This window comes from Mirounga leonina, unplaced genomic scaffold, assembly GCF_011800145.1.
Source record: "Mirounga leonina isolate KUSES-001 unplaced genomic scaffold, KU_Mleo_1.0 Mir_151, whole genome shotgun sequence".
Lineage (NCBI taxonomy): Eukaryota > Metazoa > Chordata > Mammalia > Carnivora > Phocidae > Mirounga > Mirounga leonina.
The window spans coordinates 87,037,337-87,063,219 of NW_023270377.1; the positions used below are offsets into that span (position 1 = coordinate 87,037,337).

The 25,883-nt window shown below is 34.2% G+C and overlaps 1 protein-coding gene across 1 annotated transcript in view; it reads left to right on the plus strand.

Moving 5' to 3' along the window:
• The window catches only part of LRP1B (LDL receptor related protein 1B), a 1,834,834-nt gene that overhangs the window by 1,282,385 nt on the left and 526,566 nt on the right, over window positions 1-25,883 (plus strand). Inside the window, exon 32 of the mRNA XM_035008121.1 lies at window positions 13,043-13,192. Coding sequence (XP_034864012.1) covers window positions 13,043-13,192 — 150 coding nt within the window. The remainder of the gene's footprint in view (window positions 1-13,042; window positions 13,193-25,883) is intronic.

Below are 25,883 nucleotides of genomic sequence, written 5' to 3' on the forward strand. Positions count from 1 at the left end.
TGTCCTTAACTCATAGCTCAGTGCTGACATATAAGTAGATCTTCAACAAATATTTGCTGAATGAGGTGACCACTGTTTCTTATCCAATAGCAACAGGATCTTACATGATTGAATAATTCCAAGATTTATTTATATATCATAGTTGAGTAAGATTACTTTGTGAAAGAAGTGCATATTAAGTGATCTGAGTGTTGTCCATGTTGCATTCCCCTTCAATTATCTGATGAGTAGGAAATATTTGTATTTATGACAAAATTTTCTCAAAGTATGAAGTGTAAGAATTCTGTCCACAGGATTGCTTATAAATCAAAGCATGGCTAACTAGAGAGGAAAAATTAGAAATATTTCATTTCCAAATTTGCTTTTTCACATGTGCCTCTTGCTCTTTCTTCTCCCTCTCCTGTCTAACCCTGTGGCCATTTAGCTTTCCTTAGCACCTCAGAGATTTCTCATAGAAAGAAAGAATTGGACAAAAAGAGACTTGGTCAAGTTAGTGTAAAGATAAAATTAACTTCTTTGTACAGTAATACCTTATTCATTCTGATTATTTTTTTTAAAGATTTTATTTATTTATTTGAGAGAGAGAATGAGATAGAGAGAGAGAGCATGAGAGGGGTGAGGATCAGAGGGAGAAGCAGACTCCCTGCCGAGCAGGGAGCCCGATGCGGGACTCGATCCCGGGACTCCAGGATCATGACCTGAGCCGAAGGCAGTCGCTTAACCAACTGAGCCACCCAGGCGCCCTCATTCTGATTGTTATTATAGTTTTTGATCTAGCCCAATAGGCTAGAGAGACTATTATTTATAAATTAACTATAAAAAATATCATTGTGAATAAGTTTACAGCAGGAAAGTCCTATCTATATTCAGTCACTTCAGATTCTTTATTTGGGAGGGATGGAGGCCAGGTAAGATGATGCGGGTTTCAAGCTATTATAGGCATTGATTAAAATAGGTTAAAGACTGGGGGCGCCTGGGTGGCTCAGTCTGTTAAGTGTCTGCCTTCGGCTCAGGTCATGATCCCAGGGTCGTGGGATCGAGCCCCGCATCGGGCTCCCTACTTAGCAGGGAGTCTGCTTGTTCCTCTCCCTCTGTCCCTGCCTGTGCTCTCTCTCTCACTCACTCTCTCTCAAATAAATAAAATCTTTAAAAAAAAAAAAAAGGTTAAAACTATGTTGCATAATAACTATTTTTTAAAAAAATTAATGTTTTCACTGTGTGCTTGAAACATTTTCTTAAAATATATTCAATAACATATTGTTTACTACTTTACACAAAATCTGAAGCATTTCAGATTATTGTTTTCTTTTTTAAAAATATTATTTTTGCTATTGTTTACTTACTTTTTCTCCTCTGGAGAGTTTAGAGCAGTGACGCAAGTAAGTGGACTATTTTTTGTTTGTTTGTTTTATATATAAAATTGAATTGCTATTTAGTATAGCATTGTAGCTAAGGCCCTGGCTCTGGGGGTCCCAAGGAGACCAGGTTGAGCCACTCACTGCTGACAAAATCCAAAGGCAGAGAAAGGAGTGTTGGTGACATCAGCAACAAGTTTATTTCAGTGAGGCCAACACTGGGAAGGCAGTGGACTCCATGTCTCAGAGATTGCCCCCAGAATGATGAAAATACTTCCAGGTTTTTATAAGCAAAAGTGTGGGGGCAAAGGTGGTGGGTAAGTGCAGGTAGGCAGTGAAAGTCAAATGGATCATCATCATGGAGTCAATCCCGGGAGGGGTCTTTCTGGCTCAGGGCAGTCCTTATTGCTTCAGGGGATAATTTTGGTTCCTATCAGGGAATGCTTTGCCCTCAAGGTTCCACCTGTGCCAAAAGCCAAGCTGGAAAGAAGAACCAGGCTAGAAAGTTTGAGGTCAAATGGAGGCATCCAAAGGCCTCTTTCAGCATGAAGGTTAAGTCTCATAAGGAAACATTTGATAGAGAAGAATCTTTGAATTACTCCCGAGAATTGATGGCATTGTAATCCCACTTCATAAGATTCTCTTAGAGCTATTCCCCTGAGATGAATTCTAAAATGGAATTTTCCAGTACCGTGGGTGGACACATGAATGTGTGTAAAAAATAAATACAAACCTATTTTTCTTGGTATACATGATCACCATATCCATGAAATACATATACATAGGGATATTTATTACTTTGTTATTTACTTATCGAACTGCACTGATATTTTGCACTGCAGGAAATTATTGTAATTATTTTTTCATGATGAGTCTGTCTGGGCAATCTCTGGCTTAAACTCCTGCCCACTGCATTCTCTAAACCATTTCCATGAAGAAAATTAGGTGATTAGGAAAGGAGGAGCTACCGTTCAGTTACTTTTCTCCTCGGGCATATTGGTTATCAGATTATAAATTATTTTTTCCCAGATGTAAGGAGAAAACACAATATTCTGTTTGGTGAGGCTGGGAAGTATCAACTCAAATCAATCATTATCTATCCTCCTTTATGGAACCTGTATTCTCATCATGAACCCCCACCTTTGTGTTTGCTTGTCCTTAGCCTGGGATGCGTTATACAGTAGAACCATCATCACTTTGGCAACAAAAATAACATAATTATAGTGACTACTTTTTAAGCACTTAGAATATGTCAAGCACTTGTAAAATGCTTTGCATTAATTATCTCACATTAATCATTTCTGGAAGGGTTTCTTATCCTTCTTTTATAGATACAGAAAGTGAGGCTTATTGAAAAAATTGGTTGCCTGTGATGGATAGTGGAGTGGGATTCAAATCCAGGTTTATCTGCTTCCAAAGCCATATTAAACCTTAGCCATTATGCTATGCGCAGAGAGGTTGATTTCATATAGTAATTACCTGACCTCAAGCTCAGATCAGGGAATAAAACTGGTATTCTTTCAAGCATGGAAAGTAGAGGAAAAAAATTCAGAACCTGGGTACTCCTGAGAAATGCGGGCCCAATTAGGACACAGCAGTCAGCTTTTCTAAGCAGCTAGGGAACACAAGAAGCAATTCCACCTCTGCGCCAATCGTGCCTCACTATTAATTATTTCCAAATCTTTAAATGCTACTTTTAAACAGCAATGTCACTGATATACTAAGCTTTCTAATTTGTGAAATTGTTTTTATGTTGGAATTCACTGGATTTCCCTTGCTTGTTTGTTGTTAAATCCATATGCATGACATACTTGTAATAGAAGTTCATCATAATCTTATCAAAACACCCAACTTGGCATTTTAGGACTGTGTATCACTGAAGACTAAGTAATTGGAGCTTTTAGGCAGTTTGGGCTAAATAACTTTGTTTCTGTTAAATACAAATCAACATTCCAGTTATCCATTGTTGAACTAAATATTCTCAATTAAGATTTATTGCTCAGTCTTGGATACATTAAGTGCTTAAAGCAGTTTGTGTAACAGAGGATTTTAATTTACTACTTAAAGCCATTTCCATGTAAAAAATGTTTACATATTATGAACTTTATCCCTTAAGCCTCAAATAAAGCAACTTGGCTTGTCAATCAGCATTATCCTTCATGGTTTATTCTTAAGAATCTAGTGTACTATGTATTTTATTTTCTTGATATTTTCCCTTCATTTTCAATGTAATCTCAACCAAAAGTCATTTCTTTACTCTCAACCTTCAAGTGCACCTTTTTGAAGCCTACCAAACTTTTTTTTTAATTATTATTTAATCATTCCAACCCATATGCTGTATAATGTGAATTTTGAAATCTATTCGTGGATAACATTCATAAACACTTTTTATCACATCAAAAGAATTCAAGGGACCTCACTTTTTAAACATAAGGTTAAAACAAATTTCTGTATATATTTTCTTGCTTGATATATGCAGTTATATTATTTAAATATACTTATTACTCAGCACAGTCACTTTTATTATGTATGGAATATAATCAATATATAAAGTCATGTTCCCCAAAAGAAATGTTAAGAACTTAGAGCTTACAAAAAGGCCAGAGGAATTAACAAAATTACACATTGATATACACAAAAATAATTTAAATTTATTATATTTTTTTAATCTGATCATTTGTTTACTCATTCTTTCAAATGTGATCAAGTCTAAAAAAAAAAAAGTTATTAAAAAAAGGTTACGAAGTGTATAGTAGGTGCCAGAACCTGAAAATAAAACCTGGGATACATTATCAAGAAGGTCATAGTCCAGTGACATAAAAAGACAGAAATAATTACAAATCATCTGATGAAGTGTCATTCCTGAGTACTATTTCCAGACACCATAAAGGTTATATAAGTAGATACTGTGAAAAGAGAGGAGACAACCAATGTTGTGTGAGCAAGAAAAATAGAGGAAAGTGTAGTACCCAAATTGGTAATATTTGAAATTTCAACTGGATCTTGAAGGAACAATATACTTTTGTTTTTAAGGCAGGGACAGAAGAGAAGGGGCTTACCTTATTCTTAGTAGAAAGGAAAATAAGCATAAAAGGCACATTCGTGATATGTCTAGAAAACTCGGAGTTCTTCTGTGTGTCTAGGGAAAAAAATCTAACACTAGGGGATGTTTGGGATTACACTGACAGGAACTCTAATTTTAAAATATTCAAATGACACAATCCAGTGCTTTTAAAAATATTTTGTTCTATTCTACCTATCAAGCTATAAAATATAGTTTTGACGAATTATAAAACAATAGGTCTTAAACCTTTTTAAATGATCTTTTAGAACAAAACACTCCTCAAGAAAAGCCTGTCACTGAGTCTGATCTTGCCTCCAATTTTGCATGTGCTATTTTCACAAGTCACACATAATTTTTGCCAATCATCAAGATCTTGAAATATGGGATAAATTGTTTGAGATAAAATGATTAATGCGAGGGAGGATGAGGCAGATGCTGAAATCTTAGCTCCATGAGATAAGCAACAAAGAACTAATTAACTTAGTTCTGTAACTCTATTTGTTGTCAGTGACTTCTTAAAGCAGAATGAATGAAGAGGGATGATTTCAAGAAAGAATTTAGATCTGGTTAAGATAATAGTTTAGACACTTGCAGTGGAGGAAAAAAAAAAACAAAACAACCACCACGGACCCTCCCCCCACCTTTTTTTTTTCCTTTCTCTGGCTAAGGACCTGGAAATTAGATTGACAAATGACAAACTACCCAGAGAAAAACAGTTTATTAACAAGAGTAACACACACATATGTACGGAAACTCACTGATCAGTAACTCAAAGGAGCGGTTAGAATTTCGGCTCATATAGCATCTTAAAAGAACAGAAAACTTGTAGAATAATGACAAAAGAAAATAATGACAAAACAGTAGTGACAAAACAAAGGAAAAGGGTTTTAAACTTACAAGGGAGCCAAACTATGGGAAGGGAATATCTGAGGGAAACGAATGGAAGATAAGGGTTGTGTTAGTAAGGTTTATTATGTAGATTCTTCTCTGCGCCATCCTTTGGCTGGTAAGAGTCTAGACTGGTCTCTAGAGATTAAGTGGATAGGACTGCTTTTAGCAAAAACGGAGGGCAAAGAGCTTTTATTTTTTGTCTGCTATTTCTCACTTGTCTTGAAATCAAAATAATTCTTAAGCCAAAGTGACATATTTTGGAGTGGCATATTCTGATCCCTTATGTACTCAACTTTTTCCTGAATAATATGCTTTTTTTTAATTAAAAATTTTATTGAGATAGTTTTAGATTCACACGAAGTTATAAAAAATAAGACAGAGACTTTCCATATAAACTTTACCTAATTTTCCCCCATTGGAACGTTATGTAAAACTCTAATGAAATATTACAACCCAGATCCCGACCTTCATGAAATCCATTAATATTTTTCAGATTCCATGTTTTACTTGTATTTATTTGCATCTTTAATTTTAGATCTAATTTTACCACATGCGCAGGTTCCTATATCTAACACCACAGTCAATATAATGAATACAATGAATGAAGTTCTTATGGATAAGTGGAAAAACAAAAGAATAAAAGAATAAAAAAAAGATACTGAGTAATTTCAACACCACAGTGGTCCTTCCTACTGCCCCTTTATGACCACACCTCCTCTCTCATGCCTACCACCTCCTTCCCCTTTCCTCCTCACACCATCTGTCTTCCATTTCCAATATTTTTTGTTTTTAAAATGTTATATGATGCAGTCATACACTATGTAACCTAATGTATTGGCTGTTTTCAACTCAGCTTATATCCTTGGAGAGCCATTGAAATTGAATCTATCAGTACTTTTCTTCTTTCTCTTGCTGAGCAGGAGGCCATGATATGTCAATACCACAATTTATTTAAGCATTCTCCTCTTGCAGGTTATGAGATGATTCTAATTTTTGACTACTATAAATAAAGCTGCTGTAAACATTCATGTACAAGTTTTTGTGTGAACATAAGTTTTTATTTCCCTGGAATAAATTCCCAGGAGTGGAGTTGCTGGGTCCTATGAAAACAGGATGCTTATTAGTTTTTTTTTTTTTTTTAAAGATTTTATTTATTTATTTGAGAGAGAGAGAATGAGAGAGAGTGAGTACATGAGAGGGGGGAGGGTCACAGGGAGAAGCAGACCCCCTGCCGAGCAGGGAGCCCAATGCGGACTTGATCCAGGGACTCCAGGATCATGACCTGAGCCGAAGGCAGTCGCTTAACCAACTGAGCCACCCAGGCGCCCAGGATGCTTAGTTTTATAAGAAACTGCCCAGCTGTTTTCCAGAGGGGCTGTATCACTTTCGTTCCCACCAACAATGTATTAGTGATCCAGTTTTTCTCTGCATCCTTGTCAGCATTTAGTGTTGTCACTATTTTTATTTTAGGCATTCTTACAGGTGTGTAGAGATGTCATTGTCACTTTAATTTGTATTTTCTTTTCATGTTGAACATCTTTTTCACGTGCTTAATTGTCATTTGTATATCTTCTTCTGTGAGAATCTGTTCGGTTTTTTTTGCCCATTTTTTTAAATTGGATTTTTTTAACTGTTGAGTTTTAAGTGTAGTTTCGTTGATACTAGTCTTTCATTCATTTGTTGTGTGTTTTCAGTAGCCAGTTTCTACAACTATCACAATCCTAGAAGCAGAAGGAGTTGTGTTTTATTGTCGGATATGTGGATTGCAAATATTTTCTCCCAGATTGAAGCATGTCTTTTATTGGGTCTCACAGAACAAAAGGTTCTAATTTTGATGTATGTGCGTAATTGAGAGATACTGTAGTAACGAAGAAATGCACAATCTGAATACACCTCACATTAAGTTATCTCAAAACTATCGGTTGTGGGGATTACCAAAGAGATAGTTGCAAATTTTAGACTAGTATTTTAGCCTTAAAAGGAAATACAAGAACTTGTAGTACTAAAGAAATAGCTAGTTTTTATTGAGCACTTTCTATGTGCTAGACACTCTTATATTATTATTATTACAATTTCCTAATGGTGAAATGAGGGTGTAGCAAGGTGGAGGCTGACTAGTCCTTTGTAGATTAACCCAGAAATGAATAGACAAGCTGACTGAAAGATGGTACCGTATATTTATATTTACCTCAGAGAGAAGCCAGGGATGAAGCACAAGGAGTGCTCAGGTTTCCTCAGCCTATTTATTCCTGCACTTAAAAATCTAAGCATTCTTAAGAGATATTTTTTGAGATAGCCTGATAGTGAATAGGCAATTAACCCCACTCTACTTCCTCATGGAACAACCATGCTCCTTTGGAACTAAAAATTCAGTGTTTCAGAAACAGTTTTGCCTCCCAGAAAAATCACGCCTCTTCTGATGAACTCTGCAAAGATCTACATTTCGGAGTATCTAGAATATCATAATTCTTCCACAGGTATATTGCGGGATGCAATTTTATGATATTTCTTCACCTACTGTGTATTTTCAATAGTCCGTTTCTACAACTATCACAATCCTAGATGCAGAAGGAGTTGTATTCTATTATCTGAAGATAATGCTACAAGGAGAAAATTTAGAAAATGTCAATTTTTTTATACATGTCTAGAGGCTTTAAAGGTTATTTATGTTTTAATATCCATAGTATGCCTTCTTTTCCATCTATATCTTTAGTGTTCCTCTGTCTCCAAAGAGATCTCCTCATAATACACTTCCCAGCAATACTTAAAAGGCCTCATTAAACTTATTATATATTCAAATTTGAAGGTTTATAAAAAATATACAATTTTTAAAAGGAATTTCTTAATGTTTATATTCTAAATCACCTGAAGCATTTTTTTTTTTTAATACTGATTCCTGGGACCAACTCAAACAAATTAACTTAGAATTTCTGGGAGTGAAGCCCAGGAAACAGTATTTTTAATAGTTTTCCAGATAATTGTAATGCATAGCCAGGGATGAAAAATTTGAAATGAAATTTGGTGTCAGAAAAATATTAGGAAATTACCATGTCTAGAAAGCATTAATTTTAAAAATTCCTTTTTTTCTATATATTTGCATTTTTGCTTCAATTCCATATTGTATAGTACATTGATTTAATTTTGAGTCATTTAAAAAAGAAGTGAGACACATAAGGTGAACTTCGCAGGATTTTTTTAATCTTTAAAAAATTTTTAAAAGATTTTATTCATTTAATTGAGAGAGAAAGAGAGCACACAGAGGGACAGACAGAGAGGGAGAAGCAGACTCCCTGCTGAGCAGAGAGCCAGACATGGTGCTCCATCCCAGGCCATTGAGATCAGGACCTGAGCTGAAGGCAGATGCTTAACTTACTGGGCCACCCGGGCATCCCTGAACTTCCCAATCTTAATTGTGACAAAATTTAAAACTCAATGGACTTAATTTTTTTTAGTAATATATGAAAATACAGTTAGACTATTTTTTTCTAAAAAATATTACGTAGTTTTTTATATCAATGTATTTCTAGTATGAGAGCAATTACATAATTTTGGCAAATTACATTGTCTCAATTAAAAAATGCACTGGGCTACTTAAATCAAAATGTTAAAATAATACATTAAGGGAAATCTTTGGCTTAAAATAAAAAAAGGTCAGAATGAAAGCATATGAATTAACTCTGCATTTTTACAATAATAGAAAAGATGGGTGAAAATGTAGATTTTTCTCTTCATAAAGGCTTTTAAATTTAAATGATGACATTTCTTCCTTTGATATACCTGTTACATTATTGAATCTAGGTTTCCTCTTTTGATTACCAAATCCAGATGATATTAAAAATAAACATGTCTTATAGAAACAAGTCTATATTAATAGTGGTATATTCTGTAGAAAGATCCAACAGTCCTTTTGAAGATGTTTTAATCTCAGTCACCCTCACTCATTCTGAGGACCTTTTAGTACAAACATAATCATATCTCTTTGCATAGGTTTTAGGACACTTTATAAACATGCTTGTATTTGATCTTTTTTCTCATGGCTATTGATTTAGCATTCTAAAATCACTGAGTAGGGGCGCCTGGGTGGCTCAGTTGGTTAAGCGACTGCCTTCGGCTCAGGTCATAATCCTGGAGTCCCGGGATCGAGTCCCGCATCGAGCTCCCTGCTCGGCGGGGAGTCTGCTTCTCCCTCTCCCACTCCCCCTGCTTGTGTTCCCTCTCTCGCTGTGTCTTTCTCTGTCAAATAAATAAATAAAATCTTTAAAAAAATAAAAAAAATAAAAAAATAAAATCACTGAGTAGTTTCAACTGCATCAGTTTACTGCTTAGTGACTCATCTTTTGAAATAGTGCAATAGAGACTCGATTCAGCAATTATTCCAATAAATGGACACCATTAATTCTTCAATGTTATTAAGACCTAAGTGTATGAGAATAACGAAATAAAAAATCTTATGCTGTGAAAACATTTACATTAAAGGCTTTAAAAATATGTACTTCTAAACATGCATGTATCTGTGAATTTAAAACATATCACCAGTTTCTTGAATTCATAATAGGATTTTTAAAACATTTCAATTCTGGGCACCTGTGTGGCTCAGTCAGTTAAGCATCTGTCTTTGGCTCCAGTCATGATCTCAGGGTTTTGGGATGGAGCCCCACTTTAGACTCTCTGCTCAGTGGGGAGTCTGTTTCTCCCTCTCCCTCTCCCCCGGCTCATGTTCTCTCTCTCTCAAATAAATAAATAAAATCTTAAAAAAATTTAATTCTATTTTATAAACCCATGAATAAATATGCTCAAGAACATTCAGAGATTAAGCTAATACATTTAACAGAAGAGAAGATACCCATAGGTAGCTAAGTGACTTATCAAAAGAATATGTAGGCTAATATAGGGACTTGTAATTTTTTTTCTGTGAATCTTAAAATGATTAGTCCTAAACTATTCCATCCTAATATTGATGCAAAGACCTAAGCCAGGCCAAGTAGACCTATTGAATCATTGCCCTTCTCTTTTGTCATAGCTTCCGGGTATAGATAGTATATTAAAAAATTATGTTGTGGAGATAATTCAACTTTAGTAGGGAGAACTCCTTGAAGACAACTTACAATTTTCACAAGGGAATTAAATAACCCATTCATGCATTCAGTGTTTATAAATTTTCTTCTCTTCTCTAGGCATTACGTTCGGTACTGAAGATCAAAGCTCACTACCACCCTGCTTCTTTTCTTTAGGCACTCATAGTCCATGAACAAAAATGTTGAGTAGTAAACTCTGGGCAACTCTGACCCCAACACAGTAACTTCCCTGCTCTGTATGACTGCTTTACACAGCCAGTGTTAGAGTCCAGAAATCCAGGGTGTTAGGTGGATGAGAAAGTTCTGACACTGTGGGTTAATCTGGAGTTGGGCACATTTGGTATTAACGCACCTTTTCCTTCAAAAAAAGGGGTTGAGGAAACTTAGACAAATTTAATCCCTTAAGAAAGGCCGACTAGAATATTGATTTTAAAAATCAAGGTGAAGAAAAGTAATAAATTAGTCGATTGAAGCCAGGAGTGAAGTTAGTGGTGTAAATGCAATTCCTTTACAATTTCTGCAGATGGGTCACAAATATGACTCTTTAGGTTCTTTGCAGCCAAAGCAAAGAGATAAATATGATCAGTTACGATTTTATATTTTCTACTATAGCTTTTTCTGGCACTGACCCCTGAAAGAAATTTCTCCCATGGGTCCTTGTATAAAGAGGTCACTATGTGATATATTATTTCAGACGCTATATCCTGGGAAGTGTAACAGTGGTTTTCCTATGGCTACTTTTTATAGCATCCTTCATTTAAATCAAAGGCACAATGTCAGAGCTCAATTCACCAACAGATTAAGTGAGGGACAAAAATCCAGCAATCTAAAAATGCAGGTAGCTCTCTGATGGTTTGGCTTGATTGAGAGATGAAATTTGGAATATCTAGAGGGATAGATAACTGCTTAGAAGGAATTCTTCATAAATGTATTAGTTCACTTCTTGATAAAGATTTGACTACAAAATGTTTGGCATATATTTTGTACCATAAATCTCTAGTAAGATATTCTTCATTGCTGATTAAAGATAGAATTATATGATTTAGAGAGCCAACTAAGCAGAAGGGTAAGTAGACCACATCTGAACAATAAGTGGTCTAAACCAAGATTTTTACCAGAAAAAAATGCATGGAGGTGACTCAGGAAGTACCTACAGAATAACTGAACTTTCTCTGATAAAAAAATTGAATGATGGATGACCTTCAACCTGAAAATATTACACCAAAGAATATGAATGTGATAGTTTTTATTTGATTATTTTCTTAAAGCTAATCACTCACAGTAGTCATAAAAAAAAATCTGAAAACTTTATCCCTGAAATGTCTAATTTTATTTATTAGGTTTGTTCTGTACCTTTCAGACTTGGATAAAACATACCAATAAATCAATAAATAGCTGATATATTGTATAGACTTGTAGTATTATTTCTACTTGATTAAAACTGTTCTGATAAATTAATTCTGCTCCCTGGATTGGGACTATCTGTAGCTATAAATATTTGGACTATATTTAACTCTTTCTCAATGCACTGGAACTCATGTGATTCTCTCCAAGTGTCTCCTTTCTTCCTTTTTTTAAAATTTGTGTTAGTTTTTTGTTTGTTTGTTTTTTAAATAGGGAAGGAATTTTTTCTTTTTTCTTTTTCTTTTTCTTTTTTTTTTTTTTTTTGTGTGTGTGTGGTTTGCTTCCTTCATTCTCGGAGGAAGATTCCAGAACCAATTTATTGTACTGTATGCCTGAGTATATGTCCACATTGCTTTTCCACAAGTAGTTGTGGGTCATAGAAGACCAACATGGAACCACAGAGTTATTGTTATAACGTGAACCCTGAGCCTACTGAACATGCCAGTAATTAAGTAGATGTGTACCAAGAATCCTTGGCAATCAAAATATACATATCCTGAGACCTTTGAAAACCACGAATACCACTATAACATATGAAATTGTCCATAAAATGCAATAAAGCTAACCTGCAGTGATATACTGTGACGTGGGGATAATGATCTTAAGCCTTTGGCTTGGTTCCCTTACTAGAGAGTTAGTTTATCACCCCATGACAGATCCTAAATAAGCCCAACTCAATTCCATGCTTCAGTGACATTACAGTTTTTTTGAGATTCTACTTTTGTATTTCCTTGAAAATCACTGAAACCAATAACTTGAATCTATAACTGCCTAAAGTAAATTTTACTGAAAGTAGGGGGGAATTAAAAATTTCATCAATGATATTAGTTTCCCAAAAAAGTATTGTGCGTTAAAATTTTCTGAGGCAGAGCAGTATAATGAAGAGGGCAGGCAGTCAATTTGGAAATCGAAAACTTTGTTAATATTTCTGTAAGGTCCACTTGCTAGCAATGGGCTCAAAAAGATTTCTTAACTATTCTAAATATTATTTTTCTTATTCATGAAATGAGACAGTCATTGCTCTCAGTGTCACAGATTGTTCTGATAATCAACAGAGATAATGCTTAAGTGCCTATAAAAGTATATTGTTCCACAGATAGTTAAAGCAGTATATTTCCCTCTTAGCCAGATCTTATTTTTAAAGACAAAAATCTAAGCTTGCAACTTATTTTTTTCCCCTCAAATCTAGTGCTAGGTGAACATTACTATTTAAGTGGCTACTGTTATGTTTAAGTTGTATAATTTAATTACAGGTCTATCGATAGACTATGTGGAAAACAAGCTTTATTGGATCAGTTCGGGAAATGGAACCATAAATAGATGCAACCTGGATGGTGGTAATTTAGAAGTAATAGAGTCAATGAAAGAAGAATTAACAAAAGCTACAGCCCTAACCATCATGGGTAAGTGTAATGGTTCTATAGCTAGGATGCTATGTATTGATTGGGGGTTGATTAATTATGACCTGTTAAAAGCTTAGAAAAGTTACTGCTCCATTAATACCAGAAGCACATTCAAATTATACATCTCTATGAGAGTTGTTTTTTTTTCCCCTTTTTTTTCTTTTTTAGCCTTAGCAAACAGACTTGTAAGATTATCCAGATCAGAGACTTTGTACAGTTTGCAATACAAACTTTACCGTTACTGATTCTTGGCTGTGACTGGTATTATTTTACTATTGTTTTCTTTGTTCTACTGCAGTGTTCTAAAGTGTAAGGGCCTTGTTTATTTGTCACATTAAAGTCAAATCTGGCTTATCTCTGCTTATAAAGGGTAGCTTGATCCACACAGATAATTCAAAAAACAAGGCCACAGGACCCACTGACCAAGAAATGAAATTATTCTCCCACAAATAATTCTTTCTTATTTTTAGGGATGAGTAGTCGTACTGATTTGAGCCTCATTTCCATTCTTTTTGGTTCAGTCTATGGGGAAAAAAAGATGCTAGATGAATGAGACAATCAAGAAGCTAACAGGGGGGTATGAAACAAATAATCATCCTCTGTATTGATATTAGAAGTTGATTTTTGAAATATGAATTTTTATACAAAATAGTTTGAGTTTTAGAAAAGATGTTAAGAGGAGATACCATAAAGAAGCACTTTTTGGTGAGGATGGCTCTGCCTTTACTTAATGAATGGCTGACTCTAAACTGACATTCATGGTAGGTCAGCAGTATGAGGATTAGATCTTCCACATAGAATCTCAGGAGTTATGTTTGGTTATGGGAAATCAGAAAACTGATTTCATATTTGCAATTCTAAATATGAGGTATTCTGGATAGCATACAGGTATGAGTGTATGTATATGTGTGTGTGTGTGTGTACTATATATACATAATTATATGTATATATAGAAGTACTATATATATATAACTATATATACTATTTATGAAAAGCCAATGTGAATATATTTTTAAACATTTATATAGGTAATTAAGTCTTTTAAATTAATATTCTACAATCCTCACCTCATCATTTCTCAAATTAAATGTTAATTATTTTGGTTTTGTTTTCACTAGTGACTATTGATTAGTATATAAAGTTTAAAAGTAAATAGTTGTTAATTGAGAAAGATATGAAAATTTATTCTCTACTAAAAGAAGTGTTTTAATCACCTTTTATTTCAATTAGACAAAATATCTGAATAAAAGTGAATAAGGTTTAGATATTGGAAATTATTATTTAAAACAGGATAAGTCTGGGATATAAAAAAAATTAAAATTCAGTTCAGTTCAACATGTATTTAGAATCTTTTAAGTACAGACAGTGCACTTATCTCTCAAGTACAAACATAAACATGGACACTATTCTCAAGCAAAACAAAACAGAACATACATTTCTGTGAGGGAGAGAGAAAATAAGATTGTTTCAACCAATCGTCAATCACAAAGAATATCTCAGTTTCAATAGCTGAGAAATACAGAAAATAAATATATTTGCCTTAATAAAGTTGTGAGAATCACGTGGAAATGTACGGCAATACACTTTTGAAAATGTAAAATTTTTTACAAACGTCAAAAGTAGAGACTGGAGTCACTTAATTTGATCTTTAAGACACTGGAATTTTACCTCATTGGGCATTTGAAGATCCCTGACATAGTGTGGCACAGACGTTTAGTAACTTTCTTTTGCTGTAGTTTTATTCCTAAATGGCTGTCTTTCTGCTATTATTGTCACCATTTTTTTTCTAATTGTTTCTTAGAACTAGTGTTATTTTTTTTAAAGTTTCTCTCCGGAGGAAGAATTTAAACTTATAAAAAAAAAATCTTATTTTTAATAATGTCCCAAGTTTCTTTCTAGCCTTTGGACAATTCCTATATTGTTTGTAGAATATGATGTTGCCATTCTTTTCATTGTATGTTTTCAGAAGTTACACACACACACACACACACACACACAACAGGACTATATCTGACAAGTAGGTTAAAAAAAAGCATAAATTTATTTATAATTTTCTTTTAAGGCAATAAGGAAAATAAGGTTATTTTATATTACTCAGCTTTGCCGAATTAACAAGAAAATTTTGTATTATGTATATTTGTACATATTTTAAATCACCTGAGTAAAAATAGCAGAGTTTAAATTCTGCAACAATCCCCAAATCACCACCCACATTATGTTTTCAAAAATTGAATTCCAATATACCTTGTGAAATCAACCTAAACTAGCAAATAATATAGCCGAGGAATACAATAAATTAGAGGGAAAAATGTTAAAATACGGTATAACATTTCAAAGAACATCTTTGACTTTTTAATGAATATATCTATATACACACACACACATTTGTATACTATAAAATCATTTACTCATAGAATAATGGAAAACTTTATAAAGGTTTATTTCTGCTAACGTGATTGCTACCCACCCTGCTGCTAGTAGAAAATGAATACTAAACTTACAGAACTCAATGCTGTAAACCAGGTCTCAAAAATAGAGCAGTAGTTCCTTGTAGCTAAATAAAATAAAGTCAGTTGTATTCCCTGATAAAATCGAAGAGTGAAAATTTGGAGGAAATCATAATCCCTATATTGTGTCAGCTCTGTGAAACTGATAGGACATCAGCACCGCATGGGAACCCAACTTTGCATACATTAAAATTATTTTAACAAGTGCATGGCCATGTGTGTATACCCCTCCCTGCCACCATAGTTTGGTCAAACCTGAAAGATAAAAATAAACATTATAAAACCTAGTGATGCCTCTGTTGTCAACAATGCATTCAGTGGATATATCAAAATATATCTTTAGTTTGGAGGTTCGAAACTTAAAGGAGAGTGCCTTAGAGAAGCAGCAGAGCAAACTTTATTTTACAAAGTTTCCTAGCTTGGCTCTGAACATGCTCTGTTGCTCAAATTCCTCCTTCTTTGAGAACCTCTCCTTTTTCTTTGGGGATGGAATAAAGGGTGATGACCTGTTTCCTGCTGAGGCTAAGTATTATAGTCATATAAAAAAGGCAATATAAAAGTAAAACAGAACTTTACAACTTACTATCCAGGGGATTACTGATGATTACAGCTACAAATGTTTAAGGAGCCATTTGCTCAGTAATACTGAAATTACGCATCTAGAAAGCAAGGAAATAATTGTGCTATGAAGCTACCAGTTATATACCAGTGTTTACCAGCTCCTCAAGACATACTACCTAGGCAACAAAAACTAACTGAAAGTTTTTGTTTCTCTAAAATTTAGAGGTAGTTTTCCTAAAATCAAATGAAAATTCTCTTTAGACACTTCTTATCATTTTTTCAAACCTCAAAGATGATAAATTATAATGATTTAGAGTTCCTAGTTTTATTTGGAAAAATATATACAAAAGAAACTGAAAAGAACTTAGAAATATTAAGATCAGGAAAAGTAGAAGGTTAATAAAGCAATGATTTGATGATTTAACCAAGTCCAAGACCCCAAGATCAAAATTGCTATATCCAAATTTCACACTTTGACACTTCTTACAAGAAGTAGTGCTCAACTTCTGTCCCCTTGAGTATGAGCTAGACTTAGTGACTCATTTCTCATGAATAAAATAACACAGATGTGATGGTGTGTGACTTTAGAGATAAGATCATAAAAGGCATGAGCCTTCTTCCTTGTCCTCTCTTTCTTGGATGGCTGACTCAGGGCAAAGCAAGCTGACATGTCATGAGGCCATCCACATAGATCAATGGAAAAGTCCACACAGCAAGGAACTGGGACCTTTGGCCAGAAGCCATGTGAGTCAGTCATCTTGAAAGTAGAAACTCCATCTCAGTTAAAATTTCAGATGAGCAGAGAAAGTCAATTATCATATGGTTTCACTCATTTGTGGAACATAAGGAATAGCATGGAGGACATTAGGAGAAGGAAGGGGAAAATGAAGCGGGGAGACAAACCATGAGAGAATATGGACTCTGAGAAACAAACTGAAGGTTTTAGAAGGGAGGGGGGTGGGAGGATGGGTTAGCCCGGTGATAGATATTAAGGAGGGCATGTACTGCATGGAGCACTGGGTGTTATACACAAACAATGAATCATGGAACACTACATCAAAACTAAATATGTACTGTATGGTGAATAACATAACATTAAAAAAAAAAAAATTCAGATGATGACAGTCTAAGCCAGTGCATTATAGCAATATCAAGAGAGAGCCCAAACCAGAACCACCCATATACCTGCTCCCAAACTCCTGACCCACAGAAACTATGAGACACAACAAATGTTTATTGTTTTAAGGTACTGAGTTTCGAGGGTATTTATTAAAACAGCCAAAAGGTAAGTTATGTGTCATTCCATCTACAGAACTCATTCATTTATAAACAGAATTACAAAATCAAATTCTTATTTAATAGAATCAGAATAATTGTGAATAGTAAATTGTGTCAGGTGTAATAAAACCCAATCATTCGAACATGATGGTCGGTGGAAATTGAGTCTAGGCTTCAATATCCAGACTCACATGGTAATGGCAAGAAGTATGATAAAACTGGAGAAAGCCAATGCCTCACCTCTCAGATCCACTTATTTTTGCCATAGAGAACATTAAACAGTTGTGCCAGATCTTTCATTTTGCAAGAGAGGCAAGAAATCCAGTTAAAACAAAAAAAAATCGTAATTTTTATTTATTTATTTATTTGTTTGTTTGTTTATTTATTTATTTTAAGATTTTATTTATTTATTTGACAGAGAGAGACACAGCGAGAGAGGGAACACAAGCAGGGGGAGTGGGAGAGGGAGAAGCAGGCTTCCCGCCAAGCAGGGAGCCCGATGCGGGGCTCGATCCCAGGACCCTGGGATCATGACCTGAGCTGAAGGCAGACACTTAACGACTGAGCCACCCAGGCGCCCCAAAATTCGTAATTTTTAAATGTTAGCAGGTAGTCATATTTAAAAAAATGCAGGCAAACATGCTGTATAGACTAACCCTGAAAATTAGCACGATATAAACCAAACAAACTAACAAAACCACCATCACAAAAACCATGGATGGGTGTACTTGATTCAGCCCAGAGAACAGTAGTTAGTTCTTACCTCTGGTTTAATCATAATCATTTATACTGGTGGCTTTGAATTATTGAGAGAAGGGGATGGAGTTAAGGCAGCTAATGCCGAACTATACCAGTAGAGGAGACTAGGTAAAATCAATCAATCAATCAATCAATCAATCACCTGGTAGAGCTGGCATACCTTACAGAGAAGGGGTCTCTCTCCTACAGGACAGGACATATGATTTTCCACCAAGCTTTTGTGGTCTTGTTTGACCAGACCTTGCATTCTGCCTGAGGTATATAGAGATGAAGGAAGTATGAAAGTGAGGTCCACATCTTATTTCAGTTCAACTGAAACTGGCCTAAAACTTTAAACATCAAATTCTTCCCCATTAAAAAAAAAAAAAAAAAGATGATCTTATCAATTGTCTTTCTCAAACTATCAGAGCCAGCAAAAATAATAGTTTCTGCATTCAAATACAATAGCTGGTAGCTCTAAAATTGTATCTACTAATTATTTGTCTTAGATATTTTTCTCGGTATTTAGCCACTCTTTTTACGGGAATTTTCTTTTATAAATAATATACTTCAGTTTCATGAAATAACGATATTCTAGAACGTTTTCTTACATGATTTTTAAGTTGTTTGTGCTATAAAATAGGGTACAGTCAGCTATGCTATATTTGACTATTGATTACCTAGATACAGAGCTTTTTTGTTTTTGTTCAGCTTTCCTCATAACTTTTGGCATTTTCCTGATCATTAATGCCTGCAGGAGACAGAGAGGTAAGCTTAAGTTAATCAAGTTGCCATTCAATTTTAAGTGTCTTTGTGAAAAGGAGGAAGAGGCTGAAACTATTGACTAAAATTAGGGCTTTTGAGTTATTTATGGATTATATTTAATGTAGTATTCCTTTTCACTGGCAGCATATGTAGTTTGAGAGCAGAGTGTATATATTGTGTTCACACTGAAGAGAGAGTTAGAAAAATCAATTAATGGTCCTGCGAGGAAAGACACAAATTAAACAAATGAACTAGCTGAAACAGACTTATTGGTGTTTGAAGAAAATTAAGATGGAATTCAGGAAATAGTAGGATGGTGACTTACCTGTATTTTATATTTTTTGGGTGGGGCAGGGAGGATCTGGGGCAAATGGACCATAGATTTAAAATAGAAGTGAAGGTATGGGAATTACTTAAACAAACTTGAAGAAATCTGTGTGTCTATACAGAAAATCCTTGGCACTTGTGGATTTAATGGTCAGCATCTTCTTTAATCACAGGCTGATCTTGATATGGTCCATTCAAATGTGTCATGTAGTAATTTGTCAAGCTTTTCTAGGGCAAGAATTTGAGTTCTGGGCACTACAGGGGTATAAGCTTGAATTTAAAATTTCACCCCACACTCACGACTTACGAGCTATTTATTCATTGTTCTTTGCTACTCCACTGAATATGCAGTTAGTCTCATTGAGATTCAATTGTGTATCTAATTTTTGTTTTGTTTTCCGGTGCTATATGACCTTTGGAAATTGTTTTTATGATGGTATTTACAGATAAGAATTCCAAAGTTAACATGACATGTTCTTCTTGAATGTTGTCTGAGAGGAAGAACTTCCTCTGCCCTATGGTCCTTCTAGCTGGACTTAGAATCAAATTGACATGAGACAGATTAACAGGAGAAAATCAAATTTAATAGGTGTGCATACGAGGAATTACACACGTGAAATTCCAAAGACAGTGAATCAACATGGAGCTTATACAGGACTCAGGAGAAGGGTAGGGGCCTAAGGATACAAAGGGGAGAAAGCTCATTAGAAGAAGGAGAAAGGAGATCTTTAGAAAAACCAAGTTGCTCTGTTACTGCAGGTAAATTTTTTAGGTAAAGGGGGGGGTCTCTGTTAACAGTTCTCTTCCTGTTACAGGCTCTCCTATCCAATGTAAATTTGGCAGTTGTGTAGGAGGCAAAGAGCTTTTCCTGCATTTGTTGGGTTTTGATTGCTTTTAACTCAAAATAATCTTTATGCCCAAGTGGCCCATCTTAGGTCAGCCTTCTCTGGGCCTCTACAATGTCAGTGTTTATATACAAAATGGCTTAGTACTCTTATATAAAAAAATGGCTAAGTAGAGAGACAACAAAAATTGTGAATAAAAATAATGTTCACTTGTGAAATTATGCTAATCAGAGTTCATATGAATCTATTCTAGTAGTGAGGCAAAATTATTCTGTTTTGACTTTTAGTTGAGAATTCAGTAGATGTTTACAACATAGAATTGCTTAGATTATTTGTCTTAGAATAGGTTTGTACTTTTTATAAATATCTAAGTAGCTATGTCCATACCCATCTAATCTTAGAATCAGTTGCAAAACTTGGCTAACTTCTCTTTAAAATAAAAGAAAGATTGAGTCACAGGTAAAGGTAAAAAAAAAAATCTTTAATTATGCATTTTCTGTGAATACTTAAACTCTCTCAGCTGATTTTTTTCTGTTCTCAATCACAGTTTAAATATATTATACTATTGATCTGTTTCAAGTAGCAATTTGCCAGAATAGGCTTAATATGTAAATATTAGAAGGATATTGAATTTGGGCTACTGTTAGGATCAATAAAGGAGGAGAATAAGGCATGTTTCATGTGCATTTTCAGTCTCCTATCAAAAACAAACTCTGCCCTTTAATGAGTAGAAAGTTGGCTTTTCACTTCTCTTGATTTGGTTATGCACACATTTGTTCTAAGTCAGTGTTAACAAAATAAATGAATCATTTGCTCTTTAGGGAGCCCTTGGAAGGTTCTAACAAATATAATTCCTAAGGACATTTGATTATACTTTTCATAGACTCACTTCACAGATTCGAGGTTGTTATAATAGCTGCTATGAAGATTCCTAGCATATGGATAGTTTGTCATGGGAGAGTCAAAGCTGACAGATTAAAATGCTTCCGGAACTATCTGAGTATCAGAGAAGGTCACATTTATTTCCTTAAGAATGAATACAGTGTTAATATTGTTGGGGATTAGATGTTTCCAATGTTCCCAGGAGAATTTCTACAACAAAGCAGTTACAATTGTCTGTCTCTCTGCTGACTGAAAGAAATGCTAAGCTAATGGCAAAAAATTAGGCTTTACCTACACTAACACTTACACTTTCTTGACTGATTTCTCAGTTTTTTTAAAATATGTATCTTTGTTCCTTTCAGCAAAATATTACTTGGTGTAATGACTGATGTTAGGGCTTATTAAAAATAAAGCATATCTAGCACTCAGTTTGTACTTGTCAGGAATTTCCTCAGATAGATAATATGCCTTATAAATAATGATAAGAATGTGAAAAAAAATATATACAATAAACAACCCAGTAAAATTGGCATGCAGAAATCATCAAAAGCCTTTTTTTTCTACTTTACCTCCTGAAATAATTATGTCAGATTGTCATGGCATCTAAGGGATATTATAAATGATGGCAAGGGACAGGCTGTGAGTGTGGTGCATTTAGTCTTGCTACAGTCCTTAGACTGAACATTCACAGATTCAAAATAAAATTTAGTCTAGAAGGATACTATATGCTGTCTTCTTATGACAAGGCGATGGGTCTGATAACTTACAAGTTCTTAACTTTAATAATCCACCTTAAGGAGTGATTTCCTATTTTGTACAATGCAAGTCTATGTGTTGTCAAATGCAGGGTTTTGTTTGTTTGTTTTGTTTTTAAATCAAAGCTTGCTAAATATTTATCTCCCTCTGCATGTGAAAAAGGCTGAAACTTAGTTTCAATTAAGTCCATGCTTCTTGTGGAATTTTCCCCTCCCTTCCATCACCTGACAAACTTTATTTCACTTGTGTATTTGCTTTTACACTTGTTTTCTCCCACTGGGAATATCAGCCCCTTGACGATGGATTTGTTACCTGCTGTAAACTCTGTTGTATTCCTAGCACCTAAATTAGAGCCTGGCTCACGATAGTCACTTGTTGAATTGTTGAATGAGTAAACGAATCGAAATCGGGACAAATAAATTGCTATCTGCATTATCATACACAATATATAAGACTAAGATACATATAAACAAAGACACAAATCCAGACTCTTTTTCACCAAGTTACATTTAAAAGAAAGAAAACAGAAGGAATCTTTTTGATCTAGGTTTCTCAACCTCAGCACTACTGACATTTTGAGCCAGAGTTCCTTGTTCGGGAAGACTCCACTGTGCCATTTAAGATGTGTACCAGCATCACTGTGTTATACCCACTAGAAGGACACCAGTGAAATGTAGAATGTATGAATAAATAAAACAATGACCATCTACATGCAAAAACATCTGCCACAGCAATCAAAATGTATTTTCAAAGCATGCGTTTTTATGCAGAATGATCACAACCATAGATTTAATGTAGAATTTAAATATGTATTGAAATAAACTTTAAAAGAAAATATATTATAGTATAATGATTTCAATTGAAAAGGGAAAAATGAGTAACAAGACAAACGTATAAAATATAGTCAGTTATTTCTGGCATTTATTGTATATACATATGCATATAGAAATGCAAGAAAAGAAGGGTTATGTTGGGTTGTGTTTGTTCTCAAAGAAACTAAACAGCTTAATGGAAGAAGAAAATAAAATACTCATAAACACGCACAAATAAAAGACTTCCAAAATGAAACAAAAACTTGAGTGTTTGGAATGGTTTAGGCTCTTAAGGATAGCCTCTCACAGCTGGGCCTAACAGCATTATTCTCTTTAATAATAATAATTGACAGTCTAAATAAATAAAGCATTCTAGTATTTAGGTTACAAATCTTACCTCAAGTAATTCTCACAGCAATCTCCGCAGACAGGTATCATTAACACTGCTTATTCCAGGGGTCCCAGCAGAGGCCCAGCCAGCCTAAATTAATCACTCAGGGTTACATATAGTGTAGCAAGCTTTCTAGTCAATGATTCTTAGATTTTAAAGCCTGTGTTTCTTCTAGGAATTTCTTCTAGGCATAGTTACACTAAGATGTATGCGCACTGAAATGTATGCAAGAACATACTTTGAAGTTGTACTTGGGATTAGAAAAGTCAAGGGAAAATATCTGTATATCTATTATAATGACTAGCCAAATGAATCATGAAATATCTGTACAGTGAAATATAATGCAGCTATTAAATATGAGGTAAATCTATATGTTGGTTTGAACTATTAGCCAAATATGTTGTTAATTAAAAATAAGTAGGTCCAGAAAGTCTGTAGAGACTGCTCCAGTTTTTATCACATGTATGCATTTCTTTAGTTAAAAACACAAATTTAGATAGATTTTTAAATCGTATTTTTATCCATTATGCTGCCCTGTTTATCTCAATAACTACTATTTACAGAGCACCTACTCTCTAAATGTACACGTATTAGGGCTAATAGACACAGTAACCATGCAGAAAGAATGTACTGTGACTGCAGTGTTACTGCTGGAAACAATGTGCATTGTCCAAGGTCTAAGCTGGGACTTGAACATAATTCTAACTCCAAAGTTAGAGCTCTTCTCATTACCCAAGTTATTCTCAACCCAAGGCAATTTTGTCCATCGGGCAACATTTGGAAATGTCTGAAGACATTTTAGATGTCCATCGGACAACATTTGGAAATGTCTGAAGACATTTTAAATGTCCATCGGGCAACATTTGGAAATGTCTGAAGACTGCTGGGTGGAGAGGTCACTGGTGTCCTTCTAGTGGGTATAACACAGTGATGCTGGTACACATCTTAAATGGCACAGTGGAGTCTTCCCGAACAAGGAACTCTGGCTCAAAATGTCAGTAGTGCTGAGGTTGAGAAACCTAGATCAAAAAGATTCCTTCTGTTTTCTTTCTTTTAAATGTAACTTGGTGAAAAAGAGTCTGGATTTGTGTCTTTGTTTATATGTATCTTAGTCTTATATATTGTGTATGATAATGCAGATAGCAATTTATTTGTCCCGATTTCGATTCGTTTACTCATTCAACAATTCAACAAGTGACTATCGTGAGCCAGGCTCTAATTTAGGTGCTAGGAATACAACAGAGTTTACAGCAGGTAACAAATCCATCGTCAAGGGGCTGATATTCCCAGTGGGAGAAAACAAGTGTAAAAGCAAATACACAAGTGAAATAAAGTTTGTCAGGTGATGGAAGGTACTAATGGAGAAAATTCAGCCAAGCATAAGAATAAGGAGTGTAGAGTTGAGTTGAGAGGAAGGAGCCAGAAAAATTACAATTTTAAGTAGAGAGGTCATGGCAATTTTCACTGGAAAATGACAGTTGAGCAAAAATCTGAAGGAAGTGAGGGAGTGAGTCATTCAGGTATGTGGGGGAAGAACGTGTAAGGAAGAAAGAATAGGAAGTGGAGATTGACTATCTGAGCATTTTTTTGAACACCTATTACTGTTGGATGGAGAGTCTATTTTTTTTTAATGCTATAAGCTTTGATTCATTTTCGCCCTCCATGAAAGTTTTACTCTGCTTAGAAAATACTTGATATTTCATGTGCTGCCACTAGTCTACTAAAATAGAATACATAGTTAACTTATGCTTATAGTATGAGCTAGAAGTCGTAATCTACAATAACTTTACTTCTCTAAAGATTTTAGCTTTCATGTTTCTGAAATTCTTAATGATGATGGAATTAGTTCTGCCCCATGACTTTTGCTTTATTTCCAATTTATTACATACAATGTTACTATTAATAATTATGTATTTTAATAAGAAAGAAGAGAGATTTCTAGTAAATATGATTATTTCAAGCTGTTATGGTTAATGTTTATAGAAATTAAAAAAAAAACAAAATCAATCATATGAAGAAAATAATTATAGTTATTTAGAACACTTAACTTTGAAGAACTCTTAGTTTGTTGCTTTAATTTCAATTGTTTTAAAATTAAAAGCTTTAATGATTTATATCTTTATGCAATTGTATTATGTCAGTTAAAAATATCTGGATTTAGAAAGAATATTAATTTATTTTTAAAAAAATGACTTTTTTTGAGAAAATGATCTCTAGACACCAGATCATATATTTATAAAAGATTACTCAGTAGAAAGCATTCATGAAAGATGGAATATAATGCTTGAAAATGGTTCTTTTAATTAAGAGTCTTTAAAACAGTTCAGAAAAATAACACCGGCTATTGAAAAAATGTTAATTCTCTTAGATATACTAATGATCATCAGTGCACTTATATGAGATATTTGCGTGATTATTATTGTTGTGTTTATAGTGGAATTGCCTAAGTGTGTTCTACTTAAAAATACAAGTAGTCAAAAGCTGAACAAACAACATATCACTTATAAAGATTCAAAAGATATTCTATTTACTTAAAAATTGTGTTTACATCTACTTTTCAGCAAAAGATCCAGTGATTTAATTGGTACACTTACATTGCATCTCTATCTGTAATTTGATATCTAGAAACCAGGTTATTTTAAATGCACTATAATTATGCTATATATTTAAAGTAATTCTTTCAAATCATACTTTTCAAAAAGGGATAAGATACTTTTTAGTGTACACCAACCAATGTCACTTAATGCAAAGAACTTCAAATATATCCACCTAAATTTTCTAAGCCATCAGTCTTCTAATTGCCATAACACTATTCATTAAAGTAACAGT